Raw genomic sequence first — 27947 nt, 5'->3', positions numbered from 1 at the left:
TTACGAGGCGTAAGCTCTGTGCTAAGGAATCACACACATAGGCAAAGAAAGAAAAAAGAAAATAAAAAAAAAAATTATAGTCTATATACGATAATCTGAAAGTATTATACGTATATTGCCTCTGTACGTCCGATTATTTTCAAGTTTGAAAGCAAATAAAAATAAAAGAGAGAAATAAAAAAAACTGTCTTTTTGAACTTTGCCGAATCATTTGAAGAATAAGAAAAGCAGGATAGGATTGCGTACAGGGTGTTCCGGAGTTACCGACAACGGAAGTGCGCGATTGAAATCGGTACCGATCGCACGGTCTGTATTTCGGGTTGCGATATCGTTCAGCTTTAATAATCCGTTTAAGAATCTTTCGCTCTGTCGATAATTGTACGAAAACACCCTATACAGGTTACTGGTACTTAACTAACTAGTTTGATCAAATTGACTACTAACGATATGAGTCGGGAGCTGATTTCTTGCGTCGACAAACGAATGGGAAAATAACTAACGAGAAGAAGCTGTTTATAACGTTAGAATAACATGTGAAATTTCGTGGCAAAGAGATCAGTTTCCGACGTTACCGACTGCTACTAAAAAAGAAAAATGAAGAAAAGAGGAAAAAGAAGTAGTAACGTTTATAGATAGTAGTAGAAGTAATAGTGTACTCCATGCGAAAGCTGTGGTACCATTAGCAGGTCGTCATTGGGATCGCGCATCCGTTTCTTGCCGAGTTCGACGGCGGCCATATTGGCTGCAGCGGCCGCTGCAGCTGCGTTCTGGAGTCCCGTTGGCACTCCTGGCACTCCTGCGACGGTGCCCATTCCCGGTACATTCGTCTGCACAGTCGCCGTCTGCTTTAATGCGTGTTTTTTTTTTTTTTTTTTGTTCCACATGGTGTGTTTTTTTTTTTTGTTTTTTTTTTTTTCGTTTAGCAACGGATTTTTTTTCCCCAGTGTTCCCAGCGTCGGTTTTGAAATTTTGTTACCGTTGATTGTTTCGTTTTTTTTTGAAATGGATAGACGACGACGAAGTCGACGAACGTGCGATGGTCGAGAGCATCGTGTTTTTGTAGGTTTTTTTTTTTTTGTTTTTTTTTTTGGCAGAACGGCATTTGGCGGCAGGCGTTAATTGGCAGGTAGAGAGCGAAGCGCACGGGGCGGCGGTATGTGCAGGTTTTTGTTTGGTAATGTTCAGCAACAGCGGCAGCAACAGCAGCAGCAAGCATTTTTTGAAGCATCGCCAGCGAGAGGACAAGATCAAAATCAAAAAAAGAAAAAAATACTAGTTGAGGCTCCGGCACAGAGAATATATATTTATAATACATAGATATATCAATAGATTGTACTTGAAAAAAAGAAAAAAAAAAAAAAGAAAAATCATTCCATCGAACGGTCAATTAACTAATACTAATATAGGTATCGTAAAATATGTTGCGATTCGATACCATTTTTTTTTTTTTCCCTATACAGATTAGTATAAATTAGTATCAAAGTTTCCCATTCAATTTCATACGATGTATCCATACGTAGGTGGCATATATGAGTTACTTGTATACGTCTCTTAAACACGCAGCTCTAAAATTCGAAATAATTCATTATTATCATTATTATTATTATCATTACTGTCATCATTATTATCATTATTATTATTGTATTATTTAATTTTTCTGCATGAGATTTTAATATCCTACCACCACGCGTCTCAGGGTATATAAATCAGGATAAATTACGTTAGCTTGGGTTCGCTTAGATTAGAGGTTTGGATTGAGATGGGTTAAGTCTGAATTGATCTAGTGCCTTGGTGATGTCCTGCGATTAGATGCACGCGTTCGTTTCATTCTGTAAATTAAATTTAGTGGGCCAATTTCCTAAATGGAGTCATTCACATGTTCACTGGTAGCAGTTCTCTGAATTCCGATACAGATAACCTGTAAATACTGAAAGGAACCGAAGAAGTAAAAATAATTAAAGAGGGACGAGACATTCGACATCCGGTAGAAATTTTGCTGAAAAATAATGATACACAAGATCGTTCTATATTTTTGATCGATTTCTGTTCGATTTCCGCTCTGCAAAGTTTACTCCTCGCTGTTATCGGCTGAGCCCACGATCAATCCTGGAAAGATATTTGTTATACCGATAAGGAAGAAATAAGGACTCGGTAAGGTTTCCCGTCGATCTCTGGGCACGTGTAGCAAATCTTCTTTCTTCGCAAGAGAATTGAAATAGGTGACTTGCAGAAAATAACATTACGAGAAATAAATAAATGTATGAATTATTCGTATTATCATCGTCATCATCTGCAGCAACGCTATATCCTGAAAATGAAGAGCTGTAAATCAAAAATACATGTGTACATGAATATACTTTAAAAAAAAAAAAAAAAAAAAAAAAGATATGATAATAATAATCGATCATCATACAGTTTTGTACAGTATTTACAGATTTCTTGGTCTTTTTCGCTGCTGATATTTCTTTTTTCACAGATTTATTAGTCGTAACGCCTGAGTCAAAGAAGAACAAAAAAACCAATGTATAAAAAAAAAAAAAAAAAAAAAAAAAAATATCCGTCGATGTCATTGTGTGTACGATAAAGGGTAACATCGTATGCGTTCGTTCGCAAGTTGTTGTGTTAGAATATGTGAATCGCTGCATAAAAGTTTCTTTTTCGTAAATTTCTTTCGTTAAGAGTCGTGTGAGGCTGTGTATGACATGCGTGTGTACCTATAAATTGGATTCTTTCGTGTGTATGTGTGTAATGTAAATTTCGATTTTCAAAGTACTGAAACTACGATAACGATATATGCACATACTTATTTATGAATCAAAGAATTATTCGTGTGCGTGAGAAATTTGTTTTACCATCATCTGTTGTACAATAGTTATAAAGAAAGACAAAACGAAAAGACACTTGTACAAAATATCGAGGTAAATTATACTGCGTTGCAATTCTAAAGAGTGCATAAATAGTTACACGAAAGTCAACTTTTTACAATTTGTAAGAAAAAAAAAAAAAAAGAAAAAAAAACAACTAACCATCAATTTTCCGTCCCAGTGCTCAGTTATCTATCCTTAATTGTTATCAATTAATGCATGTAAGACGACCAAGAAAAAAAAAAAAAAAAACTCGAATTCAAAACGGACGGATACACATTGATAGAAGCAAGTGAAGAACAGATAAATGTAGATATTTTGGCAGGTACAAAACTTAATCTGAAGGAAATGAAGAAGAGATGCACCCTTTGCGAACTGTAACCCATAATTTTCTGTTTTCATCTTCGCTAATTGTTTTTTTTTTTTTTTTTCTTTTTCTTAATTTTTTGTTTTAGAGAATAAGACTTCCCTGCCAACAAGCTGGACTGCGACGAAAATCCGGTCGGCGTACCCGTCGTTCGTTCGGGGGAGGGGGGGGAGGATTTTCGTGTTTCCTGTTACTCGGCCCGCCTCGAATGACTTGAGATAAAGAAGTTGCTAGGGGGCAGAGCGACTGACTCAGCCCCGAGGTTTTTCAATCCGGGAAATTATTTTTCTGCTCTTTCACTGTTTTTCTTTTTTTTTTTTTTTTTTTGTCTTTTTTTTTATATTTATTTTTTATTTTCTTTAGAAGAGAAAGAGGAATAAATCAGAGAAGGTAAAAGAAAGGGAAAGAGAGAAAAGAGAAGACGAGATACACTATGTTTCTCTCACACATACAAACACTATTCCTTTTGTTGACGTGGCCGAAGAGTAGCTGTGGAATCGATTTAGCGGTATCAACGTAATCGAGAAAATTCTATTAGATTTATACCGTTTTTTTCTTTTTTTTTTTTTCTGTCGGAGAATTTTACTTCCGCATTTTTCCATCTTTACATTTTGCACAACGATGCTTTCACTCAGCCACTCACCCGGTATTCCAATTCGATGCACCTCGTCGTAGTTCCTTACTTGCTTTCGAGATAAAAACGGATAACAATTGCGTTAATTTTTTTTTTTTTTTTTTTCTTTCTTGTTATCGCCAACGACAAAGAAAAATATTTTTTCCATCACCTTACACGTCACAAGATATACAAGCGTGTTACTTGAAGATAGAGCCGTGCCTCAAATGACTAGCATATGGTTAGGTAACGTACCAGTAGAAAATGTTCTCGACTCATATTGTATACTTACTTGAATAAATTTTGTCCAAAAACTGGTGACGTCTGTTTTCTTATCGTTTTTTCTTTCTTTTTTTTTTTGCTTTTTTTTCCGGTTCTCATTTTCGGGTCGACGAATTAGCACTGATCAAAATAAAAATAGAAACAAGGATAAACTGCAGAGAGCCAATCGAGGCACAGCGATGAAAAATTTTTGTTTATCGGTATTTAAAAGAAAAAAGAAAAGAAAAAAAAAAAAAAAATGGAAGAAAAAACAAACGAACAAAAGAAACTATCTTCACATTCGAATTGCCATTGCGGTCCTCTCAGATCCGTGCTTCCCAACAGCGAGTTTCGATTTCATTGCGGTCAACTCACGCAGCGTTATCTTCCCTTTTTTTTTTTTTTTGTCGCGTTCGTTAGTCGATAAGAACAGTTTTTTTTTTTCTTCAGTCACTCTTGCAATTTCACCCTTTTAAAATTTGTCTGGTATTTTTTTTTTTTGTCACCAGTGACATCGCTCTAGTGCGGTAGGTATAAAAACATAATATGCATTTTACATACATATAGTTTCGAATGATTTCGCGATGCGTTATTATTATTATACATCACAACCCCGTGATGATGCAAGAAAAAGTTTTTTCCCCTCTAAATTTGACGTGTGCCGTTGGTTGTTTGTATTTTTTTAATTTTTTTATTCCGTTTTAAAAATTTCTTTTTATTTTTTTTTTTTTTTTTTTTTTGGTCCGTTTCATTTTGTAATTCCAATGTCGCGGTGTGTATAAATAATATATATATAGGCGTTTGTGTTGCAGTGAAAAAGGCGCTGGGGTTTTGGGGGGTTCAGCAAACAGCAGCGGGGGTTTTAGCTGGGGTTTCGTGCAGCGCAGCTTGTCAGCAAGGTTGGTGTGGTTGTGTGCGTGTTTGTGTTTATTGATGTGTACTTGTGCTTGCGCGTGTGTGCCTTTCACAATTAAAAAAGAATCACGTCTAGTTCTAAATCATTTTGTGGCGGTAAAGTGCACCGTTTTTTTTTCAATTATTTTCCATTTTTTTTCTGTTCTGTTCAGGGATTCAATATTTTCATGTTTTACACACAGGTCCTTCGCTATGCTTCTGCTGACAAAGAAAAACGAATCGGAATAAAGAGAGAGATCAACGAAATAACGAACAGGCACGAAATTTCTAATTTATAACAGATCATGGAAATTTGACTCTGGACAATTAAGAAATTTAAAAAAAAAACATTAAACGAGAAACAACATCGGATTACTGGCGAGCCACAAATGTATCAAGTTATTATTACATTTTTTCTCAGACACTCAATTAAGCAGAAACGTTTGGACTACGTGACTACATTCAGAGATTATATTGAAATTAAACAGTAGCTAACAAAGAGCCAAGCCAACTTTTATCTGTTAACAAACCAGATAAAATATACCTGGCGCCGTATAATCGTATTTTGATATTATATAGTAATCGGCAGATCGTTTTAGGTGAATTTTATAAATATCAAAGCAGAGAAAAACCTGGCGCAAGAAGTCGAGCTATCATTACGTCGCATCAACTCGATTTCTGGTGGAAAATAACTATTGGAAAGTATTTCAAAGTGGAATACGATTGTTTTTCGAGTCGGAGATATTTTCTTCCGCTAGATGGCGTCTTCCGGTTTATGATGGATTCCGATATGATACGAAGTGACGTAACGTGACGTGACACTGTACGATAAAGCTTGATATAATGGAAAATTATCCACACGACGATGGTGCCCAGAGACAAATCACATGTGAATGCATAGGTGTAACATATTTTTGATTTGGTATTACATTATGTGCAGGTAAAGTGGTGGTCAGTGTGTATGAGGTCATAGTGGTTATGCATGTACAGGTATCGGTATATATGTATGTATATTGCACCTTGGTATACATAATAATAGGTATATAAATATTGCTGGCGATAGGCTTGCGCTAGAAAGAGAGAAAAATAGAGAAAAACAACAGCGGTGGTTTCGACGACGGTGACGGTCAAAAACAGAGACTTTTTTTTTCTTTTTTGCCCTTGTTACAGGACCTACATAATATATATCTAATAAATATACATAGAGGAGGGTATCTCTACATATCTATTGAATAGACAATGTAAGTATATATAAATACAACACAACACACTGCTACTTTTTCATTTAGGTATATACATGGTGATAAGAAGTAAACTACTGACGAGAAGGAAAAAAAAAAAAGTGTAATTCGAAAGGAACGGAAAAACACAACGATAAAACTAGAGGTCACGACTAAACTTCAAAGACACAGGATTTTTTCGGGATTTATTAGGTACTTTTTTTTTTTTTTTTTATGTTCCAAACAAAGTTTCTACACACGAACACAAGTTGAAGCACAGATTATATAAAGTGGGTCTGAGAGGCGCGGGAACGGGAGGAGAAATTTTCGTAATTGATTGAGCGATAAAAAGATTGGTTCAAACAAAATATTCATATTTAGCAAGAAACGGCGTGAAAAATAGAAAATAGGAAAAGTCTAATCGCAGTGCAGCGATTTTTTCTTTCATCTGCTTATTTTTATTTTTTTTTTTTTGGTTCTTTAGATTTCGTATTACGAATAATCGAAGATTTCGGTGAAACGGAAGGTATATACAGAAATCATTTGAGAATATTTCACGCGCTTTGATTGACAAAGTGAATAATTCATGCGAAATAATAGAAATTAAAATGACGATGATAGTGATAATATTGATAACCGTCGGAAAATACAGATAATCGTATGTGACCACTTTCAAAAAGACCACTGCGCTACGTTTATCCAATGATTATCATTCCACAGTCTATTTTCAATTTTCTTCTTCTTTTTTTTTAAGTAATTGACTTGATTTTAATTCTTACCTAACAGAATGTACATTGAACACATGGATTGTTAGAATAGAATAGATATAGAGAAGAAAAGGCTGAATCAGTGTGCGTGTGTAATAATTTTGGACGCCACACCAATATCTGTGTGTATACATATGTAATGTGAACAATTTGTAAGTATACAAGGACTAGGAGTACCCTGATATAGTGTTATAGTGTTACAGATTGCCTGGAGAGACGTATAACCAGCCATATAATATAGTATACAATATATACCCATATGCATTGGCGTAAAAGCAGCGCAGCAGCGCGGCAGCGGAAGCATTTTGAAAGAGAAAAAAAAAATTTCGCGTATTCTTGGTTCCGGTTTTTTTTTTCTTTTCTTTTCCCCTTATAATTCGTTTCTCAACAACGCGCAACAAAACGGGATATCACAGTAATGATTCGCTGGGAAAATGTAACGAGGGGGAGGTGGGTTGAAAGCAAAAAATACTATTGATCAGAAAAAGAAGTAACACGGACGGTGGAATGGTTAGTAGAAAAAAAAAAAAAAAAAAAAAAAAACCGTGGAACGAGTCAAACAAGAGAAAGAAGATGAAGTGGAGCCCGAGCGTGGTATTAGCTGCTTGAGGTGATGCTGCAGGGTGAGAAATAGCGAGGACAGGAGAAAGTAGAGAAAGAGAGATAGATAGAGAGATAGAGAGAGTGAGAGAGATAGACAGAGAGAAAGAGAGAGAGAGAGAGAGAGAGAGAATGCATTACCGCAATGCTAGCCCGAGATTGTGCGGCCTTAATGTGGGCTTGAAGGTGCAGAGGGGGATGGAAATAGCGGCAGGGGTCTCGATTGCATCGGCCCTTGACTGCGTCCATGCAGACCGTCACAGAGCCGTCCTCGTTCGCCTGCACCGTCTCCAGGGGGTGCGCAAACCGACACTCCGTCTCGCCGCGTTTGCACGCCCCGCGCTGGAACTCACGACATACCTACAGCAAGAGCGAACACGCATGGCATGGCAATCGCACGGCAACTATACTTTCTATATTGCTTTTCAATGGTGGTGGTGGTGGTGGTGGAAGTGATTTTCGAGGTTTTTTTTTGTTTTTTACGAAAAAGTGGGTCGGGGGGCTTTCGGTTACCTCAGCATTTACTTTAGCGATAATTGTTTGTGCTGGTGGTTGTTGCTTGCAGCGATAGACATTTCACGAGAGCCTTTCGTTGCAAGACCGCGGTTCTGTAGCGAGACTGATCGCGTCAGTTTGATCACCGAAATCACTTTGGACGGTTTGTAACAGGTTTCGTAGACTCAAGGTCGAGAGAAATCGGCCTGAGACCGAACGGTCTTATAACGAGAGACGGTGTGTGGTCACAGAGAAAAGTGGTGAAAAAAGACATTCTCATAATACTCTGCGATCACCTCATCAACGTACAATATATCCCTGCATCTGGTGGCGGATCTGAGTAAGCTATGAAATTGTAGAAGAATCGGAAGAGGGAGAGAGAAATATTCCCGTTATTCAATCGGTAGACTCGGTAGGGACTAGCGTGTTTTTACTTCTTCTTGACCAGATGCAGAGACCGATGAAAGCGACAGAGAAACGGAGAATAATATGAGAATAACGAAAGTGTGGAGCATGAGGCACGTGACGCGAAAGAAGATGAAAAATATAGAAAAGAATAAATAACATGTATGGATCAAATTTATATATATATACAACATTCATGAATAAGCGACGAACTGGTCTTCTAGTATACGTGGGTATACGAGTTCTTTGGATTCAGATAGCACTCAGCCACCAGCCTATACTACGTGAGGGTGTATGGGCAGTTAGCTTTTTAAAGGTTAGGGTTAGGTCGGGTTAGGTTAGGTTACTCGCTACAGCGGACCGTGTGTTAAAATGATGCTCGAGTCGATTTTGACAAGAAATTAATATATTTCCGATACGATGCTACGCGGTGGATTGATCCGTTGGGATTCGATGATTTATGAGTAATATGATCTAAAGAAGTCACGAAAATCGTCAAAATCTAGAAAAAAAAACTGACTTTTTTGTGTCTACGGGTCAGTTATTTCAATCATTCTTCAAGCTCACGCATCGCTGGCACGATTCGGGAGTGATAAGCCCGTTCCACATTCAATGCCAAGCACAAATATGTGAAAAAAATTAAATAAATCGAGTGTCGTGCAATAATGGTATCGCAAAAGAAAAACCTTTAATTTTTGGTAATTGGCGCACTATCTTATAAAATTAATGAGTCTTTGAGGTTAGGATGACAGTTTTACCGACGGATCTTGTACGTTTGATTAACGCGCGCTCTGTCCGCCGATCATGGAAACAAAAAACATAAAATCGATTTTCTATAAAATCGATGCGATTATTGCACGGACCTCCATTTTTTTTTTTACACATCTATGTTCGGCATTGAATGTATAACGGGGCTACCATTGCTTGAATCGCGTCTGTGATGCGTGAGTTTGGGGAATAATGAAAATGAGTGACACGTCACATGAAAACGTCATTTACTCTAGACTTTGATGATTTTCATGACTTTGTTACATCCCATCACTCACACATAAATTATCGAATCCCAAAGAAATAATCCTCTACGTAGCATCGTTCCGAAGATACATTAATTTTTTTTTTTTTCAAAATCGTCTGGTGCTTACTTCTAAGAAGAGTTAGAGCGTGGTTAGGGGTTAGGTTAGGTTAGATCGGGCGATGGTCCTAGGTACTAGGCGCTAGGTACTATGTAAGGTACTAGGTGTGTATGTACTAGGTTTTATAAATAGTGAATTTTTTTTTCGGACGCATAACAATCGTGAGCTGATATTTGTACAGACACAAAAGCATCGTGTGTTTGTTACGTTGAAACGTGTAATGCGAGATTACTTTAGGCACATGTATACGAAATTTGATGTTTTGTTTTTTGTTTCTTTTGTTTTTTTTTTCATTTTTCGTCCATTTTTTAATGCATGTATAATAACAATAGGTTTACACCGATAAACTCTTCATCCGTTAATTTCGTTAACTGTTATTTGTATTATTGTTTACGTATGTGTACAATATATCGTACAAATCGCACGGGGGCGAGGTGAAAAAAAAAAAAAAATTTTGAAAACTGAAAGAAAAATTGAAAGTAGAGAAACAGTTGGGAAAAACGATCACGAACGAAAAATAACGTCAAGGCGAAAGGAGAGAATAAAAAATATCTGTCCGCGCACAGCGAGCATTCTATATACTATGCTACCAATGGAATATATTCAAATGTCTATGTATTTTGAAAAATTTGTGTGTTTAAATATTTTTGTATGATATATGAATAGTAGCACAATATGCACAGTTTTATATGATGTAATATAATTTGTATACGAGGTACGCACAAGCGCACGCACACACAAATATTATATATATATCAGACGCTACATTGATCTTGAGTTTTTGAAATGACGATTTTAAACGGGCACGATTTATCAACACTAATAGAAGTATAATTGGGATAAATAGAAGAAGATAAGAAAATGCAAACGAACCACATTCGTTACAAAGATTTAGAGGCGGAGGGATTAGTTCTTCTTGAGAATCGCTCGAGAAAGGGATGAAAGAGAAGTTGAAACGTACTTGAGTCGAGGACTCTGCCAAATCTCTTGATGCAGAAAAATAATTTACTTGTAAACGAACCTCGAATATTAATTATCCGTCTGTACCGGACTTTCTACTTTTCTTGTTCTTTTACGCCTCTGTAAAGCATTTGACGTGACAAATTTTTGTAAAGTTTGTACATTTCTTTTGTATATATATATATAATTACAACGAGTTTTCGTACGAAACATTTAACGCGGTTTTTTGCAAAATTTGTGCGAATCAAATCGCTCGATTTGAGAGAAGGTGAAAGAGAGAGAAACGTTTCGTGTTTTCTCAAGAGACAGAGAAGATGGTTTCTATTTATCTACGATTTTGTGTTTGTGCCTTTAGACTTTGTTTATAATTACAAAATTCTACATTGCAAAACTGTGGATAATACAGCAGCAGCGGTAGCAACAGCAGTAAAAGCAACAGCGGATCTGATACGGAATTAGCGCGTACAATTCGCGTGGTATTCGCTTGCGAATTAGAGAAAGGGAGATAAAGAGATGGCGAGATAGAGAGAAGAGAGATGTAAGCATGTATTGGTGTGAGTGTGCGCATGTGTGCCTGTGTGCGCATATAAGAAAGAAAGAGAGAGAGAGAGTGAGAGAGAGAGAGAGAGAGAAGAAATTATAGATCATATCGGCTGAAGAGGCGCATGCTAGGTTTTAGGCCCCCTTATCGATCATATCAATCGATTGAATTATTTTCCCTTATATTCCCTCAAGTTCCGTTATCACATCCGATACGTTTGAAAAATTTTCCCTCTGTGATCAACGCTGTGAATTGCGATTTGCTACCTTTCATTGGTTGCGTTTGTTCTCGATAATACATATTAACATGTGGGCATGTTTGCTGTCTAATAATCTGCCGATATACCGAGAATGTGTGCCTACTTTACAAATATGTTATGGCAAACATAACATGTGCACGTGTCGCGCGGTCCCTATAATAATAATAGCGGTAAACGAACAAATCGATTGTAATTTTATTCTCCCATCCTTTTTCCCAGAAGATGAAAAAAGTGACCAAAGAAAAAAAAAGAAACATGTGCAAAAAATATACACGTAATAATAGTGGTAATAATAATAATAATAATAATAATAATAATAATAATAATAATACTAATAATATTAATAATAATCGTAAATTCAACCTTTGTATTTCATCTTCATCCCTAACAATTGTACATATACAATTACTAACTTCATTACACATGTGGTTATTATTATTATTATTCTTTTGTTTTGGTGATTGTATCTTTATCGGAAAACAAAAAAATTTTGTAATTGTGACGCGTGTGTTGTTTCTGTTTTCTTTTTTTTTGTTCGCTTGTTCGTTTATTTGGTTAATTTGGTTTTGTTGTTTTAATATTTTCGATTTTCGGTGTGTACTCTGTTTTCTTCTTAAACGTTTCGATTCGTGTTATATTTTTGTTGTGTTGCGGTTTTTTTTTTCTTGTTTTTTTTTTTTTTTTTTTTTTTTTTTTTTTACATCTGTTCGCTTTGTTATAATCGACTCGGCTGAAAAGAAAGATCAGTGCAAAATACTACACACACAACATCTAGACGACGACGATGTATTATTATTGTTAGCATCATCTCAGTGAGGAAACCAATCTTGAAAAGTTTTTCCGAGACAAACTGGAGGGAACAAGAAAAAAAAATTTTTTTCTTAACAGCAATTTTCAAAACGTTTTTTTTTTTCACATAATATCGTCGTTTCAAGAATGGCTCAATCATTGCATTTTATGTACCCAGGCAATAAAATATTCATACATACACAATATAGTACGTGAAATACTCCCGAAAAAAAAACGTAAATAATTCAAAAAAAAAAAAACAATTAACGAAGAAATTAGATAAGTATTAATACTCGTATACATAGCACTGAAAATTGGAAAATTTGCAAATTAAACACGTACAATTATTACATAGAACATAGCGAGTTATTTTGTTTTTCTCTGTCTTCCATATAGATTTATATAAATACATATGCAGGTAAAGAGAAAATAAGGCAGAAATTCTAAATTGGTCTAATCAATCCGACAGCGCATGCGTTGTTTTTTTTTTTTTTGTATTTTTTTTTTTTCCTCTTGTTTTGCGCATATAGTTACACATCAAGCTCCATCCTTCTCCATATGCAATATTACGTAATACAGCGCACTCTCTCAATAGGGCCGAAACGGTACGAGGAGGGAAGCGATTTTTCAAAAGTCACAAACTCTCTCATCGCCGGTAATTTTATTTTATTGTTAGCACACATTCGTTGTTATTGACACATACGCCCCCCCTCTCCCCTCCCCCTGTACGTGATTATTCACGCGAGAGAATTGTGCTTCAAAGATAAAATTGGCCCGGGGAGTGGGGGGAGAGTAATCGTATACGAAAGCGGGAAAGCGGCCCTATTGAGAGTGCGCACTGTACAAACAATAATATTACGTGTATGCGTGGCTGCAGAATAAACGATATTTCACCCATTCAAAAGAATGATTCGAATTAAAACGAAAACAAATTAACTGCAGAAAATTGGTGTACATAATGAAACGGTAACAAATACGTGTACGTATGTTAAACGTATAGATATATAGCTGCGTGTGATGGAGAAAAAGTAAAAAAACAAAAAAGTAATAAACACATTACTTAGCGACTATTGTTTTTCTTTCTGTTTTTGAAGCAACAGCGCATGTAAAAAAAAAAAAAAAAAAAATTTCAAGCGAATTCATTTAGTTACTATCATATTGCTGTTACTAACGTTACTATTTCTGCAGAGATTTTTACGTGACAGAGTTACAAGGTTAAGCCGCATTCTAATAATGCAATACGTCTATAATTTCAAGTGTAATAAAATAATCGCGAATAAGAAGCAGGGTTTTTTACTGTTCTTGTTTGATGCGACGGATGCCCAGCGGAAGAAAGAAATATTGCGAAAAATTGTTTCTCCGTATATAAGATAAATGAATAACATACATTTGTTCACATACGTACACATACGTATTACACAATAATATATTTTTGCGTACGAAATAGGAAGCGTTTGTTGTTTGTTGACGCAGGGTTCTTTTTCCCCGATCTGCAACGGTTAGAAACTCCACTAACTAAGAAAGTATATTACATCATAATGCACTAATATGTTATATTTTAATATGCAGTGATATAATACGGATATGCGACAGATTGCACGTTAAGTATGGCGGTTGGAAAAAAAAAGAATGGTTAACAAAATCTGAAAGAAAGAGTGAGAAAATTCACTGCGGTAAAAAATAGAAAGAATTTTCGAAATGAGATCAAATTGGTGTATTTTTGTTATGATTTTAGAATAAATCAAGAAGCGGTTCATCATTTGTAGCAAAGAGTGAAACATCAAGTTATCATTGTTATAGTAAAATAAGCGGAACAATCCTGATTTCAAAAACTTGGTTCAGTTTAATGCGCTGAGATATAATTTTTTCGGTCTTACTTCTTTTTTTCTTCACTTTCCGAGTATGCCGTCTACTGTAAAATACGACGCGTCACTTTTCCAACTTCAATTATATAATGTATATGGGGCATTCCACCTCAAACCAAATTCCACGTCATAAATTTTTTGGTCTGTTTAGGTCAAAAGTGATAGGTAATTGATGTTACAATTGTGTGTAAAAATAAAAAATTTACGCCCCGAACCTAATAACATCACGAATACGGGTAAACAAATGTGAAACAGTTCCGCTTCTTTTTTTTTTCTACCATAAAAATACGCGAATGTTCAAAACTTCGTAATGATTTTTGAATATTCAAATTAATACCTGAGATATTTAGCAACAAACGAAAGCGTAGATCAATTTCAACTGTCGATCAGTATTTAATCAAATGTGATGCAAAAGTGCGGTTATCGAATTGAAAAATTAATAACGACAACGATGAAAAGTCTTTTCTTCAAAAAGAAAAAAAAAAAAAACAAAGACGGAAAGATTGTCAACTATCACAATAAACAGGCAACAGGCAATTATATATCATGGTATAAATGCAATATTAATAACAATAATTATCGGTATTCGAGGTGGTTTGTATTATAAACGTATATGTATATACACACACACATATGTATATATATATATACATACATATGTATGAGTTTATATACCTACGCGGAGGGTTAAGTTAGTGCAGATTAAATTTCTCAAACCAAACAAAATAAAAACGTAGTTATTCTTTCCTCATCCTCAGCGTTTGATGACTTGAAAATTTTTCCCCGTCATCTTTAGTCTTCTGCTCACCGAGTTTTACATCTTTTACTTTATAAATATAAGTATTAGTCAATGAAAGCGAGGATGAGAAAAGAGACGGAAAAAAGATCAAGGTTTGCAGAATGATAAAAAAAAAGAAGAAACAAGAGCAAGAGACCGTTGAATAAAAAACCTTAAACGAAAACTGAAATTTTATCAAACGTAGTTTTTTTTTTCTTTTGCTAAACACACATATATACGAATGTAATATATGTATATCAATAATAATAATAATAATAATAATAGTAATAATAATCATGAGTTGCAATAAATACAGTCTACGCGTTGGTGGTTTGTTTTTAGTTTCAATTATATTCGTTTTATTTGAAATTCCAATCATCATCATCATCATCATCATCATCATAATCATCATAATCAAATTTTCAAAATTTCTTCCTTTTATCTTTCTCACGAGACCCGAACTTCATGTGCGAGTCACCGAATACATCATCATCATCATTATCGTAATAATAATAATTATCTTCATAATTATAATAAAAATTAATCATCCTCATCATATACCATCATCACAAATATTATTATTATTAAAGTTTTTTTTTCCATCGTTGTTCATCATCATCATTATTGTTATATTGTTATTATTATTGTACTGTTATTAATTATATTGTTGTTATGGTTGTTATTAATGTTATCATTACTTCTTTATGCAATATTACTACATCAATTTATCGTCATTATCTCATTATTTTATTTAATATACATTATACATAGGTATATGTATGTATGCGTACATTGTTATCGTTTTTTTTTTTTTTTTTGCTTCGCCAATTTATTTCGCATATCTTGTTTTTTCACCTATCGTCAGTTCTCACGATTTCTTCATTTTTCTCACATTTCATTTTCACTGGCGTTGTCGCTGTTGTTGCTGTTGTTGTTGTTGTGATTATTATTTTTATTATTATTAATGTCGGCGTAAACTTGCTTTTAAATAAATATTATTAAATTATAATTCGTGTTATGAGTGTTGAACGAAACTGGTTCACATAACGACTCACTTATGGATATATATTTATTTATTTATTTATTTGAAGTATACACGGACAAATTGAAAACTATATGTATATGTATATACATATAGAGAGCAAAAGTGATTCAAAACTAAAACGAATAGTTTAATAATAATAATAATAACAAGAACAACAACAACAACAACAACAACAATAGTAATGACAAAAAGAAAAACTGTGACGATATCTTATTATGAATATGTGTATATGTAAGGAAAAAGAAATTCTGAAAGTGTGAAAATTACTTTTCTCTTTTGGTTTTCAGACGTTCGTCGCAGTTTTTTCTTCATCTTTTTTTTTCTTCCTCGTTTCTGTAAACGTGTTTTCTGGAGAACACGTACAATTGGGTGGTGAAAACGAGTCTCGGTCTCGGCCCAGCTCGCTCCACTTCACAAATTGCAGGGACGTTATACATCGCGTGTCTAATGGCATAATGTCGTAACCACCAAAAATGCGATTTTACCACCTTTTGAATTTTTTAAAAATCATTTTTACTGCAAATGATCAATACGTATAATTCAAGATTGAAATCAAGTGTTTGAAAATATGAAGGCAAATGGTTGTATGTTAGGTAGATATAACCTTTTTCCATTAATAAGTATACATGAAAAAAATGATCAAAGCAGAAGGTCGTAACCACTGTTTTTTTTTCTTGCCAATACTCTAAAAACCATTGCAACGAATAAATTCAGAAATTAGAAAAAAAAAAAACAAAAGTTCGAAAATAAAACCAGAAGGTCGTAAGCGTAATTTTTTTTTTAGCAAACGCTTTAAACACTCCTGCAACGCATAAAAACTTGAAACTAACAAAGTTATGTACAGTGAGGATGTCGATTTTCTGAACATCAATTATACAAATCGTTAAGTAGTGGAATGATAGGAATAACAATAATAATTTTTGGCGGTACCGCCCTTATGCAATTACCGTAGTAGATCATTTTTTCAATTTTGCCTTTTGCTTTCAATTGAAGAATTTATACTCGGGCCCAAGAAACGTGGAAAAAATCATTTTGGCAGATACAACCTTATGGAATTAGTGGAGAAAGGTTTTTATGGTTGAATCAGTAGTAGAAGGTCGTGCATACGATCTTTTCCTAATTAATTAAACCGTCATTCAATTTCAAAGTTTCGGATCATATTTTCATGTTTGAAGCATTGATACGATAAAAGAAACGCCTTTTCGCCTACTTCAGCAGCAAAAGGGCGTAACATGGCGCTTACTACTTTATGCCATTAAACACGGGATATATATATATACACGAGTCTTCTGCGATATATCGGCATTGTCGTAAGAAGTTAAAATATTACTAGGCATTATATAATATTTACAACACGTCCTTGTCGCCGATTAAAAATATAACCTGTGTATGTATACCGAGAATTGTTCTTGGAAAGGACCTGCTTGTAACGCGCACGATTCAACTTGCTTGATTTTGATTGGCTGACACCCGTGCTCGCAGCCTGAAGCAAACCTTCGCTGCCACGAACAAATTCCCTAGAATCGATCGCTTGGTAAGTGACAGTCAAACATAACCTCTCGCTTGTTAAGAATCGCCGGGTCACTCTGCCTACCGTGATACTAACATTTTTACGAAGTTGGCTACGCTTATAAACTAGACGAGTTGCAATTGTCGCGGAGCTCTTTTCAAGTAAAATTCTGGGTATATGATATATCATGTGTACGTGTTGGGTCAAATTAGTTTATTTTAAGATTAGGTTTATGTGTGTATATATTATGTACTTCGAACCCAACGTTTTCACGAACTCGACCACATACACTTTTTCCCCGATTTCCTTGTCGCGTTTGCGTCTTTCTCACTGAACGTTGTTATGTATAATGTATATTTATATTGTAGGTATTTATATTGATATATAGTAATGTATTTGTATTACGATGTACGTGCTGATTCGACCTTCTTACTGTCCAGCTTATAACCTATAAATTTACTGATTCGTTTGCTAAAAGTTACTAATCCTTATGTGTATATATATATATATATATATATATATATATATATATATATATACACACACACATAAATAATATGCATTCATTCTTTTACACAGAATTTATTATTACAAATATTAATACACCTATCGTCGTTGTTCTTGTCATTGTCATGTTTTCGTCGGTATGTTTGATTTTTAAATTTTCTCCTTTTTTCAATTGTGTTTGCCGAAAAGAAATGTACGTACCTACGATATTCGATCGCGGATTCAATATTTTTTTTTTCTCATTTCAAGCTTCTTCACGCATAATTATTCACAACGATGAAAATTGAGAAAATCAAGATTATCGAGTGAAAAAGAGATTCTGAATTGTCGATTCGAACTTGAACAACGTATAAATTATAGCTTACTGAAAAAATGCACGATGTACATTTTTATTACCATGGAATTTGCAATGATAATGTTTATAACAACAAATATATATTAAAAGACATGCAAAATATTTCAAATATGAAGATTTTTTTCACCAACCGAAAAATTAATGCTTCATCACGTATTTAGGTATTTATTTATCCGTCTGCCTACAACCGTCCGTCTATCTACATAAAAATTCTTCACTTCGCCTAACAATTCTGTTTTCTTTCTTCGATTACAGACAGCGAAATTTTCATTTAATCTTACTTCTCTTCCCTATGTAACTATAATAGTTTCATGCCACTTTACATTTTATGTACTTACTTGTATAATTATAATTAAAAAAAAATTACGAATACACCAGTTAATGTATATATATGTATATATATAGTCGTGTTCGTTATCGTTAAGTATTTATTTCCAAACCGGCGTCTATTTTCTTTTCTATAATTTTCACCGATTATCAAATAAACTTCGAGTAATAACATTGGAAAAAAATTATTATTGTTAAAGCGAATAAAGACAATGATAATAATAATAATAATAATAGTAACAACAACAGCTACAGTAGTATCGTAATAACATTGTCGTGATAGCAAAACTAAAAATCGATCATATCGCGATAGCATTACCTAGTGTTATTTATGTATGCAACACGTCCCGATTATTTACCCTACCGTGATTCGTATTCAGTAGTAATAATGATAACAATAAATGCAATGATCGCAACAGAAAAAATAATAATCGCGAGTGAACATCGGTATAATTTTTTTCTCCTCTTGTACAGATTTTCATACAGTCGACATCACGTGGATTTTATATACACTTGATTCATTTTCATATTTATAAATTATTTCAGTTTGATCGACTCAACTGAGTGTGAAAAAATAAAAGGAAACCAATGAATAAATATCCCGACGTATAAATAAATATATAGATGTGTCTTCTTCCCCTCCGACCAGTGAATTCTTTCGGTTTATATTTATATATATATATATGCTATAAAATATTATAGGTACACCTAGTCATTATATGTATATGCCTATCTATATTTACGTGTTAATTATTATGCGTAGATAAATAGCGTGGACGCTGTATGCGAATTGTATTAAATATCTTTCTTCGTCTCTTTGTTCCGTTCCTTATGTTCCGTTCTTTTTTTTTCAAACTTTGATTTTTCACTCCAATTCCTTTGTTTACATAATATCGTTATCGTTATTATCATTAGAATTATCGTTACTGAAGAATTATGCATACTCATATGCTCATTATTATTATTATATTTGTATATTTAATCGATTGCATTAATTAGTATATTTAGTAGTTGTAGTAGTGGTTTCCGTTTATCGTTCATAGTAGATTGTGTGTGTATATTATCTATGTGTTAACTACATACTCGATTTGTTTAGTACGTGATTCTAAAATTTAGAGATTTTGTTGTTTCTCCCTCTGTTTGTATTATATAATCTTTTTAGTGTAGTTGCAGAAATAGTATAGTAGTAGTAGTAGTTTTTTTTTTTTCATTTTTCATTTTTCATTCGCGTTGTTATTATTGTACAGAATAATGGTATTTTTTTTTTCTTTTTTTCTATTAACTTTTCTTTTCGTATCAATTCAAATTGTTTGACATATAAGTTAAGGATATTATTATTATATATATATATATATATGTAAACGTCAAACCTTGTATATATACATACATATATATTTATACATGTATAATAAATATCAGGTATATATTATATTCGTTGAACGTTTTCGTGTATGTACCTATATTCACGGCGTTTCGTGCCATAGCTTTAACGACCGACGTCAAATCCTTCAGACAATCCCCAATTTGATCCTAGCTATATTATTCAATTTATATTGTTTTCGTTTTTTCGCTTTCACGTAATTATGCCAAATCTCTGAAACATTGTCACGGTATTTTTGTTCTCTATCGATGGCCCGTAAAGAACGATTTTAAAAGCTTCAAAAAATTTGGTATCACATTTTTTATTGCAGGTATGTTTTTTTTTCGTTTTTTTTTTCGTTTTTTTTTTTCTTTGTTGCCCTTTTTTAAGAAATTGGTCGACATTCATTGATAGAAAATAAATTGCACCGTTTAGATTTTATCAGCGATGTGTTTATGTGTGAATTGAAAAAAAACATGGGACACAACAGAGCATCGCGGTCAGAAAGATGATAGAAAAACAAAACAAACGATCTTACGTAGGAAATCGGTTATCGAAATTACAACACCGTTCGATTTTTTTGATATCGATTCGTTCGAAAGAGAGAATTTCAGCTATTTTCATACTTCTTTTTTTTTTTTTTTGAGTTCAGAGACGAAGACAAGAGGAAGAAGCTGGGTGTTTAACTGATCAATCAAAAGAGCAGAGAGAGAGAGCGAGAGAGTGTGAGAAAAAAAAATTAAATTAAAAATAAGGAAAACCGTGGGACATGTTTTTTTGATATTGGTACCATAATATAAAAATAATGGACGAAATCAGCGAGGGTCCGCAGGGTTTCGGAGACGTCGGTAGTTTCGCAGCCGGGTTACATGGATATTGATATATATATATATATGTATGTAGGCATGTATATGTATATATATACGTAGGTATAATATATGGGGGGGGGGGTTTGGGGGGTGGCGATATAACACGGATAGAGATTAGTAATAGGCGTGGACGTAGACGAGGTTATGGAGGGGATGGTGATGGTGGTGGTGATGGTGGTGGTGGGGGTTGTGGATTGGAGTGCAAACTGAGGTAGTTATCGTCGTCGGGGAGGGGGAAATGGATCCAGAGACGGGCGACACCTGGTTCGGGGGACCGGTCCCCGGGTTTACTTGGTAAACGGCGGTGGTTGGGGGGCCGCCGCCTCCGCCGCCCCCGCCGTTCATTTGGGGGCACTGTGGGGGCGGGGCCCCGTGCTGCCCGGCGTGTTGGTGAAGGTAGTTTGGTGGTAGACATACCTCGAGTCGATCGCTCCTTGGCATTTTCTGGGGTACGGCGACCGTCTGCGGAACTACGCCAAGCGGACTTCCGACGCCCCCCGTCGGGTCGGCTGGACCCATTATCGCTGGCATTATGGGGCCAGGCGCGAAGTACGGGCTGTAGGTGCTACCGACCTGCGGCATTCCTGTCAGGTACGGATTCGTCGCCTGTTGACACAAATTCGTAACAAAGAAACGAAAAAGTAAAAAACAAAGGAAACGAACGGAAAGGAACAAAAAAATAACGGTTATTTCTTTTTATCATAAGTACTGGAATGCGTAGGTTAGATTTTATTTATATCGATATTCTGTGTATGGCGGATGACAATGATTATGCTGCAAGTTTTCTGTGAAACTCACCGCTCAACCCTGGCAGGTAGGCAACCGAAGCTACATCGTATATCGTGACGGTCAAGCCGAAGCTACATTATTGTTTTCGCGCCGTTAAAACGAAGCTACCACTCGCGTTGTCGCGTAGTTCGAATGTAGCTGCGTTTTACGTTGCCGTGCCATTAAAATGGAGCTACATTTCGTATTGTAAAATAATTAAAATGTAGCTACATTATTCAAATACCTACTCGGAATGTAGGTACTATGTAGCCGTGAGGTTACACAGTTCAAATGTAGGTACACTTTTGTATTGTCACAATAGTCAAAATGCTGCTGCATTTTTTGTATAGCTACGTAGTTCGAATGTAGCTTCTGTGTCGGTGCTGACGTCGAACGGCCAGTCTCACAGAAACTCCCGGTATATGAAAACTTCTTGATCTAGTAGATAATTGTGATGATCATCTCTGACATTCGGAAATCAATGGAAAATAATTACATCAAAGAAAGAACAAATAAAACAACAAAAACGAGAGTAGTTGACGTTTTTTTCATTTGCATTTTTTAAACGAAAATATACAATTAACGATGTTGCACACTGAGTATGCTGTTTCAAAATTTGACAAATTTTATCATCACAATCACAATGATCGACTATGTTTGTTAAACCAATGATCATACGAGGTTTTTGGTCATTTTTTTTGTGCTCGGAATTAATTTTATTGCAGCAAGATTCTATGAAAAAAAAAATTATAAAACAAAAATATCGAAGTCACGAATATTGTTTGTTAGAAATTCAGTTTTAATTAATTCTGATGTATGGTTTTGTAAAATATGAATCAGATCTTCGATATTTCTCCATTGTATGAGACGACAGCCTAATATTATGACATCGATATATATACGATACGACATTATAAATATGTATGTAAATAAAAATATACGACAGTGTAATACAGAGTTCGAATGGAAAAAAAGAACAAATAAGAAAAAAAAAAAAAAAACATTGTGTAGTATAATGTTATATAGATTTTGGAAAGCTTTACGCAACTATAATAGAATAGACGAGCTATTTACCACAGCGTTGGAATAATATACATTCGCTCATGCAATTGCTATGACTACAACTACGATATAATATGTGCGACTGTTGAAATAGTAAAAAACTAAAAAACGATAATGGAACAATCGTAAAACGTTCAAACAAGGACGTTCCTTTTTTCCCAAGTGTAAAATCACAATGAAATTAAATCGAATCAAAATGGAAAGAGAACGGATAAGATTGGAGACGAAAAAAAAAGCAAACAAAACGAAAAACTACTATTTTGAAAAAACCGACAAACTAATTTGCACGATTACTGCATAATAAAATTTACAGTAGCCTCCCGTCACTGGCCCGCTCTTATCATTAACAAAAAAACATGACGAGGAAATTTCCCCCCAGCGACGAATAAGCGTGAGATACCCAAAATTTTGCGTTTAGCGAGGTGAGAATTTATTCTCAGGTGCAGTCCGAACAGCGGATATAGTTATCAAGAGGCTACCGTATATTCTACTGTTTCTACAATCGTTATCTTTCCATTTCATCACAAATATGCATATTTTGATAGGCTTTTCGATTACATTGCGAGAGTAATTGAAGGTCTATGAAATAGGTGAACAAAAAAATAAATAAATAAATAAAAACAAGATACTCTTATATTTTTAAAAGAAACAAATGGGCAAGAAAATAATTAGACAAAAAAAAAAAAAAAACAAATAATAAAAAAATAACGAATTTAGTGAAAGCCAACCAAAACCAGGAGTTACCATAAAGGCGTGGGTAGCGAGGAGCTGTTGCTGGATTTGCTGTTGGAGATGATGATGGTGTGACGAAGGAGGTGGTGCAGTCACCTCCTGCTTTTTGTTTCATATCACCAATAGGTAGAGGTAGTAGGTAGTAGGTTCATTGCACACGCACGTTATTGCGGTGCATGGGCACGTTCATTGCGTAGGTACGTAGATAGTAGAGAAGAAGGTCAACACACCAACAACCAACCACATTCGAGCGAGCGCGCCAACACAGCGACAACATGGGGGACAGACAGACAGGCGGTACGTACCGTGTGTAGTATTTATTTATTTATCATCATTAATATCACTAATCTGTTAGTCCATCAATTAATTATTCATCGCCGTTACAGGTGCGATAAAGTAATGATTCTACGGATAGTCTCTCTTTCTTTCTGCAAAATTCACAACGATTAATTATCACAGCTGATTCTTCGCCGATCGCTGTTCGTTATTTATTTCAACAATGATTTGAGAGAGAGAGAGAGAGAGAGAGAGAGAGAGAGTGAGAGAGAGAGAGAGAGAGAGAGAGAGAGAGAGAGAGAACAGAGAGAGAGAGAGAGAGAAAGAGGGAGAGAAGATAATAACAGATCAGTGCACAACAGTCAAGAGTTTAACGTGAAGTTGAGCTACGTGGCAATGCGTTGCAACGTGTATAGTAATGATGAGTTAGGTTATGTTCGAGACCCTACCGAGTCTCTTGACAATTATCGTGTTTCTTCGGATTGAATTGTACAATAATGTATATTGATTATATTTAATGATATAATAAATGCTGAAGGTCCGCTACGGGGTGCAAGACAGAGATCATAGCGTCAATGAAAACCATCCTCAAGGAGATTGTAAGGAGGCACAGTGGATGAAAATTAAATCTGTTAAATTTTTGACAATTCTTCCGAAATATATCCATATCCGTTCACTGTTTTTGCTTACAATTTGACAAATTTTCAAGTGATCGAAAGAAAATAGAAGAAAGGGGCAAAAAAAAAAAAAAAAAACTGATCTATATCTCCGAGAAAATGTTTTTCTTACGTACTTTTATTATTGTTTCAGGTTTAAATTGATGATATTAGACACTTATAAATGGTGAAAATGAAGAAGTGAAAATATATTTATTATAGCTAAAAGAAAAAAAAAAAAAAAACAAACAATAACAAGAGAGCGGGAGCAACATTGACGAAACATGCGGCGTGCTAATCCTTCATTCAAATAATAATAGTAATAAAAATATCGTATGTCATTTTACGTTTCTTCGTTTCTTTCTGTCCCTGTTTTTTTTTTTCTTTTTCTTTTTTACTCCATCACAACGAAATATAATCAGAATTTACGAGGCTTAAAACTATATGGTAAGAAAAATTTATCATCAGAGGAATTATTTAGAACACATCGGTTCAATTGTTGTTACTACTTTAATTGACGCATAAATGTAGAGAGGAAAAAAGAAACGAAGAGACAAAGAACAGATTGAAAAACAAAAATAATAATTTACTACGGTTGGAACTAAAAAGAAGAACAACACACACAGATGATGAGAAACGAAATCTGCACACTCTAAGCTTGTTTATACGACAGGTGTGGAAGTGAATAAGAAAAAAAGGTAAAACATAAATACAGATATTTCAATAACGAAATGAAAGTATGACGTGGGTGGCATTTTTAATTGACCCGACATATAATCCACCCTGCGATATTAATGTGTAAATATATAAAAAGTGATATCGAGAGACGGAGAGCAACATACCACAGCGGGCACCTGGCCTGGCACTAAGGTCTGTCCTGGTGTAAGGCCCATCTGATGCATCAAGGCGTTTTTCAACGCGAGATGATTCCGACCGTTGATTAGTAACTGGTCTTTAAGATGCTGTGGCGGATGGAAGTACTTGCAAGGTGGTTTCTCTCTGTTACATCGACCCTGGATAACAAGAAGAAGAAAATATGCATGATTAATCATGTCTCAGAAGCAGATTGGCGAGTACTGACAACAGTTAATGACTGGATAACGTTGATGCTTAAAAAGTATTAAAAAATCTGCCCGAGGTGAACTTCACCAATTTTTATCATTCCGTGATTTGTTGTAGTACTTAAAACACGAGACACGTATTTACAGGTCAATTAGCTTTGCAAGGGGTTAAATTCACCCCCCCAATGTTTACCCTCGGAAATCTATTTTACCACGAATTCTTAATAATGAGATACATTTTTTGGATCAAACCAATTGAACATTGTTCACGGTAAACAGCCGATACTATGCGCAGTTTTTTTTTTTTATTTTATCCGCGAGAGTTGTTCCTCAGATTTTTACGCCTTAAAAGGCCCAATTGTAACTAAAAAAAAAAAAAAAAAAACGTGCGTCGTGGTTTTTGATCTGCTGTAACACATCACAGAATAAAGAATATCAGTGATGTACCTCTCGGGCATTTTACTCGTGAGCGTAACTCTAAAGCTAACTGCATGAAAAATCCGGAATTTCATCAGCCTGCAGACGGAAGGCGCTCTTCGCGAGAGGCGATGAGGAAAAAAGAAGAGTCTCGTCGTCTTCGTCATCCAATATCGCTGAAGCGTCGCGGATGCTTATGAGACCCGCGCTAATTAGACCTTAATAATATTAGTTCAGGCAAGACGCCTGAGGATGAGAAGAGGAAGAGGAAGAGTCTGGAGTCTCTGCACGTCCTTTGCCGCCGCGGATCAAGTCGGCACTGCGTATAATCGCGACCCTTAATTTCACCAACTGCCTTCCACGTTATGGTCATGGTGACCCCGATGCTTATCAACCCCAGACGTCGTCAAATATATTCCTCTAATTAAGCGGAGGTCCAGCATGAGTTACGTCAAGTTAGATTAGGTCAGGTCAGAGTTGGCTTGCAATTTTGCGCCACTGAAGCTCAAAATTCACCTCTTCAAAATGATAATAAAACCCCAAATACGCTCCACGTCTTTAAACTAATCGCGCAAAACTCGGAACGCGATTTCGACACTGTTTCAATCGCTGAGAACAATCTGAGCATTTCGGTTCTTCGATACTCTACTTTTGTTCTCCATGAAAATTAGCGCATTCATAAATAAAAACCCACCTATAGCTCATCGTCTCTCTTACCTGTCATCTTAGTCTATATTTTTAGCTGCACAGAGTCAAATCATAAACATTCTTAGTCACAGATACTTGAAATCCGTCAATATTTTCAGCCTCACATACGCACAGACATAAACACACACACACGCGCGCGCGTACTAATTTAACTACGGTGGTTACACCGTGGCGGACCGGTAAGAACTGAACTATTTGCTCTCGGGTACCAGATTCCTGATTTTGGCGTCTGCACAGATGTGCTGACCTCTGTATACAGCGAGCACTACTACTACAAAAACAACAACAACAACAACAACTCTGATACAAGTGTTCGAGACGAGTCGTGTCAGCATGCTCCTTCATTCCATTCTTATATGTTCACAGGTGTTGTGAGAGATCTTTTACGATTCATTCGAAGAAAGTAAGTCGACCCTCATTAGTGAGGGTTTCAATCGTAACTGAACTCGAATGTTCTTGAATACATATGATATTACACACGTAGTCCTTTATCCCAAGGTTTAGTCGGAGTTGAAATTCAAGATTTGAATATGTTGTTCGTTTTTTTCTTCTCATTTTTCATAACTTTTTTTTATCTCCTGCATGTTTATCGTCTTAGGTGCATTCTTCTAATTCCTTCATTTTTTGAACTTGCTAATTATTCTCTCAATCTGTTACATTGTATTCTTGATTCTTTTTCTTTATCCTCTTCTAGATATTCATCATCTTCGTCGTCTTCGCTCGATTCGTCAACCACTGTATGTTCTTCAAATGTTCATCGTCTTAAGCATCTTCTAATTGTGATTTGTAACCCTCAATCTCAATTCTCTCTTAATCTTCGTCTACGTGCTCGTCATCTTCGGTATTCGGTCCAATTCGTTACCATCCAAATCTCCTGGATTTTAAACCAGTTCTCCACCTTCTCCTGCATCTTCTCGATCTTATTTTCGATCTCCTACCTCGTACACCCGGGCGTATTGCCATCCCTACCCGGAGTTATCAGCATTCGACCCTAACCAAGAAGAGATGGGATAGCCCTGGACTTTGGCGTAATAGATGAGATGGGCGAAGTCGCGGAGGAGGTAGAGGATGTGGAGGATCCGAACACAAGGGGCGGTTCGGGAATCGATGTAAGAAAACCGATTTCGAGTCACTGTCATCAAAGACGAGGTGGGGGTTGGCCATTTGACTGTCGAACGAAGTGTCACCTCGGCGCGATGCGGTGCAGCATGGACGGGCATCACCGAGGCCGAGGGGCGGAGGGGGTGGCTAATACACGATCCTTCAGCGGGGTGCTAACCCCACTTTATAACCGCGCCTCGTCTCCCGGGAAGAAGAAGGCAGCGCGGGGACTGGAGAGATCTACTCCTAGGATCTCTTCTCGGCACGCGAGGTTCAGATAGAGAGCGAGACGCGGGGAACGAGGAACGATGAACGGGGAACGGGGAACGGGCGTAAGGGGTTACCTGGGAGATTACTAGGATTTGCGAAGAGATTTGCATAT

At 35.6% G+C, this 27947-nt stretch overlaps 1 protein-coding gene across 15 annotated transcripts in view; it reads right to left on the bottom strand.

Moving 5' to 3' along the window:
* LOC124183312 (protein muscleblind) overlaps positions 1 to 27947 on the bottom strand; it is a 157172-nt gene that overhangs the window by 38174 nt on the left and 91051 nt on the right. For 6 of the 15 annotated variants that reach the window (XR_006870959.1, XM_046571646.1, XM_046571647.1 and 3 more), the window contains 5 exons: positions 25121 to 25291; positions 23359 to 23448; positions 21202 to 21390; positions 7728 to 7946; positions 678 to 845 (listed from right to left, as the gene is read on the bottom strand). Coding sequence is in view for 13 of the 15 variants with exons in the window: in XM_046571646.1 (XP_046427602.1) it covers positions 678 to 845; positions 7728 to 7946; positions 21202 to 21390; positions 23359 to 23448; positions 25121 to 25291 (837 nt within the window). In the remaining 2 variants the exon portion in view is untranslated. The remainder of the gene's footprint in view (positions 1 to 677; positions 846 to 7727; positions 7947 to 21201; positions 21391 to 23358; positions 23449 to 25120; positions 25292 to 27947) is intronic. The other 9 variants (XR_006870960.1, XM_046571657.1, XM_046571650.1 and 6 more) reach the window with 8 other exon arrangements.

This window comes from Neodiprion fabricii, chromosome 5 (assembly GCF_021155785.1).
Source record: "Neodiprion fabricii isolate iyNeoFabr1 chromosome 5, iyNeoFabr1.1, whole genome shotgun sequence".
Classification (NCBI taxonomy): Eukaryota; Metazoa; Arthropoda; class Insecta; order Hymenoptera; family Diprionidae; genus Neodiprion; species Neodiprion fabricii.
Note: the sequence above shows the minus strand (reverse complement) of the source record. Positions and strands in the feature narration are given on the sequence as shown.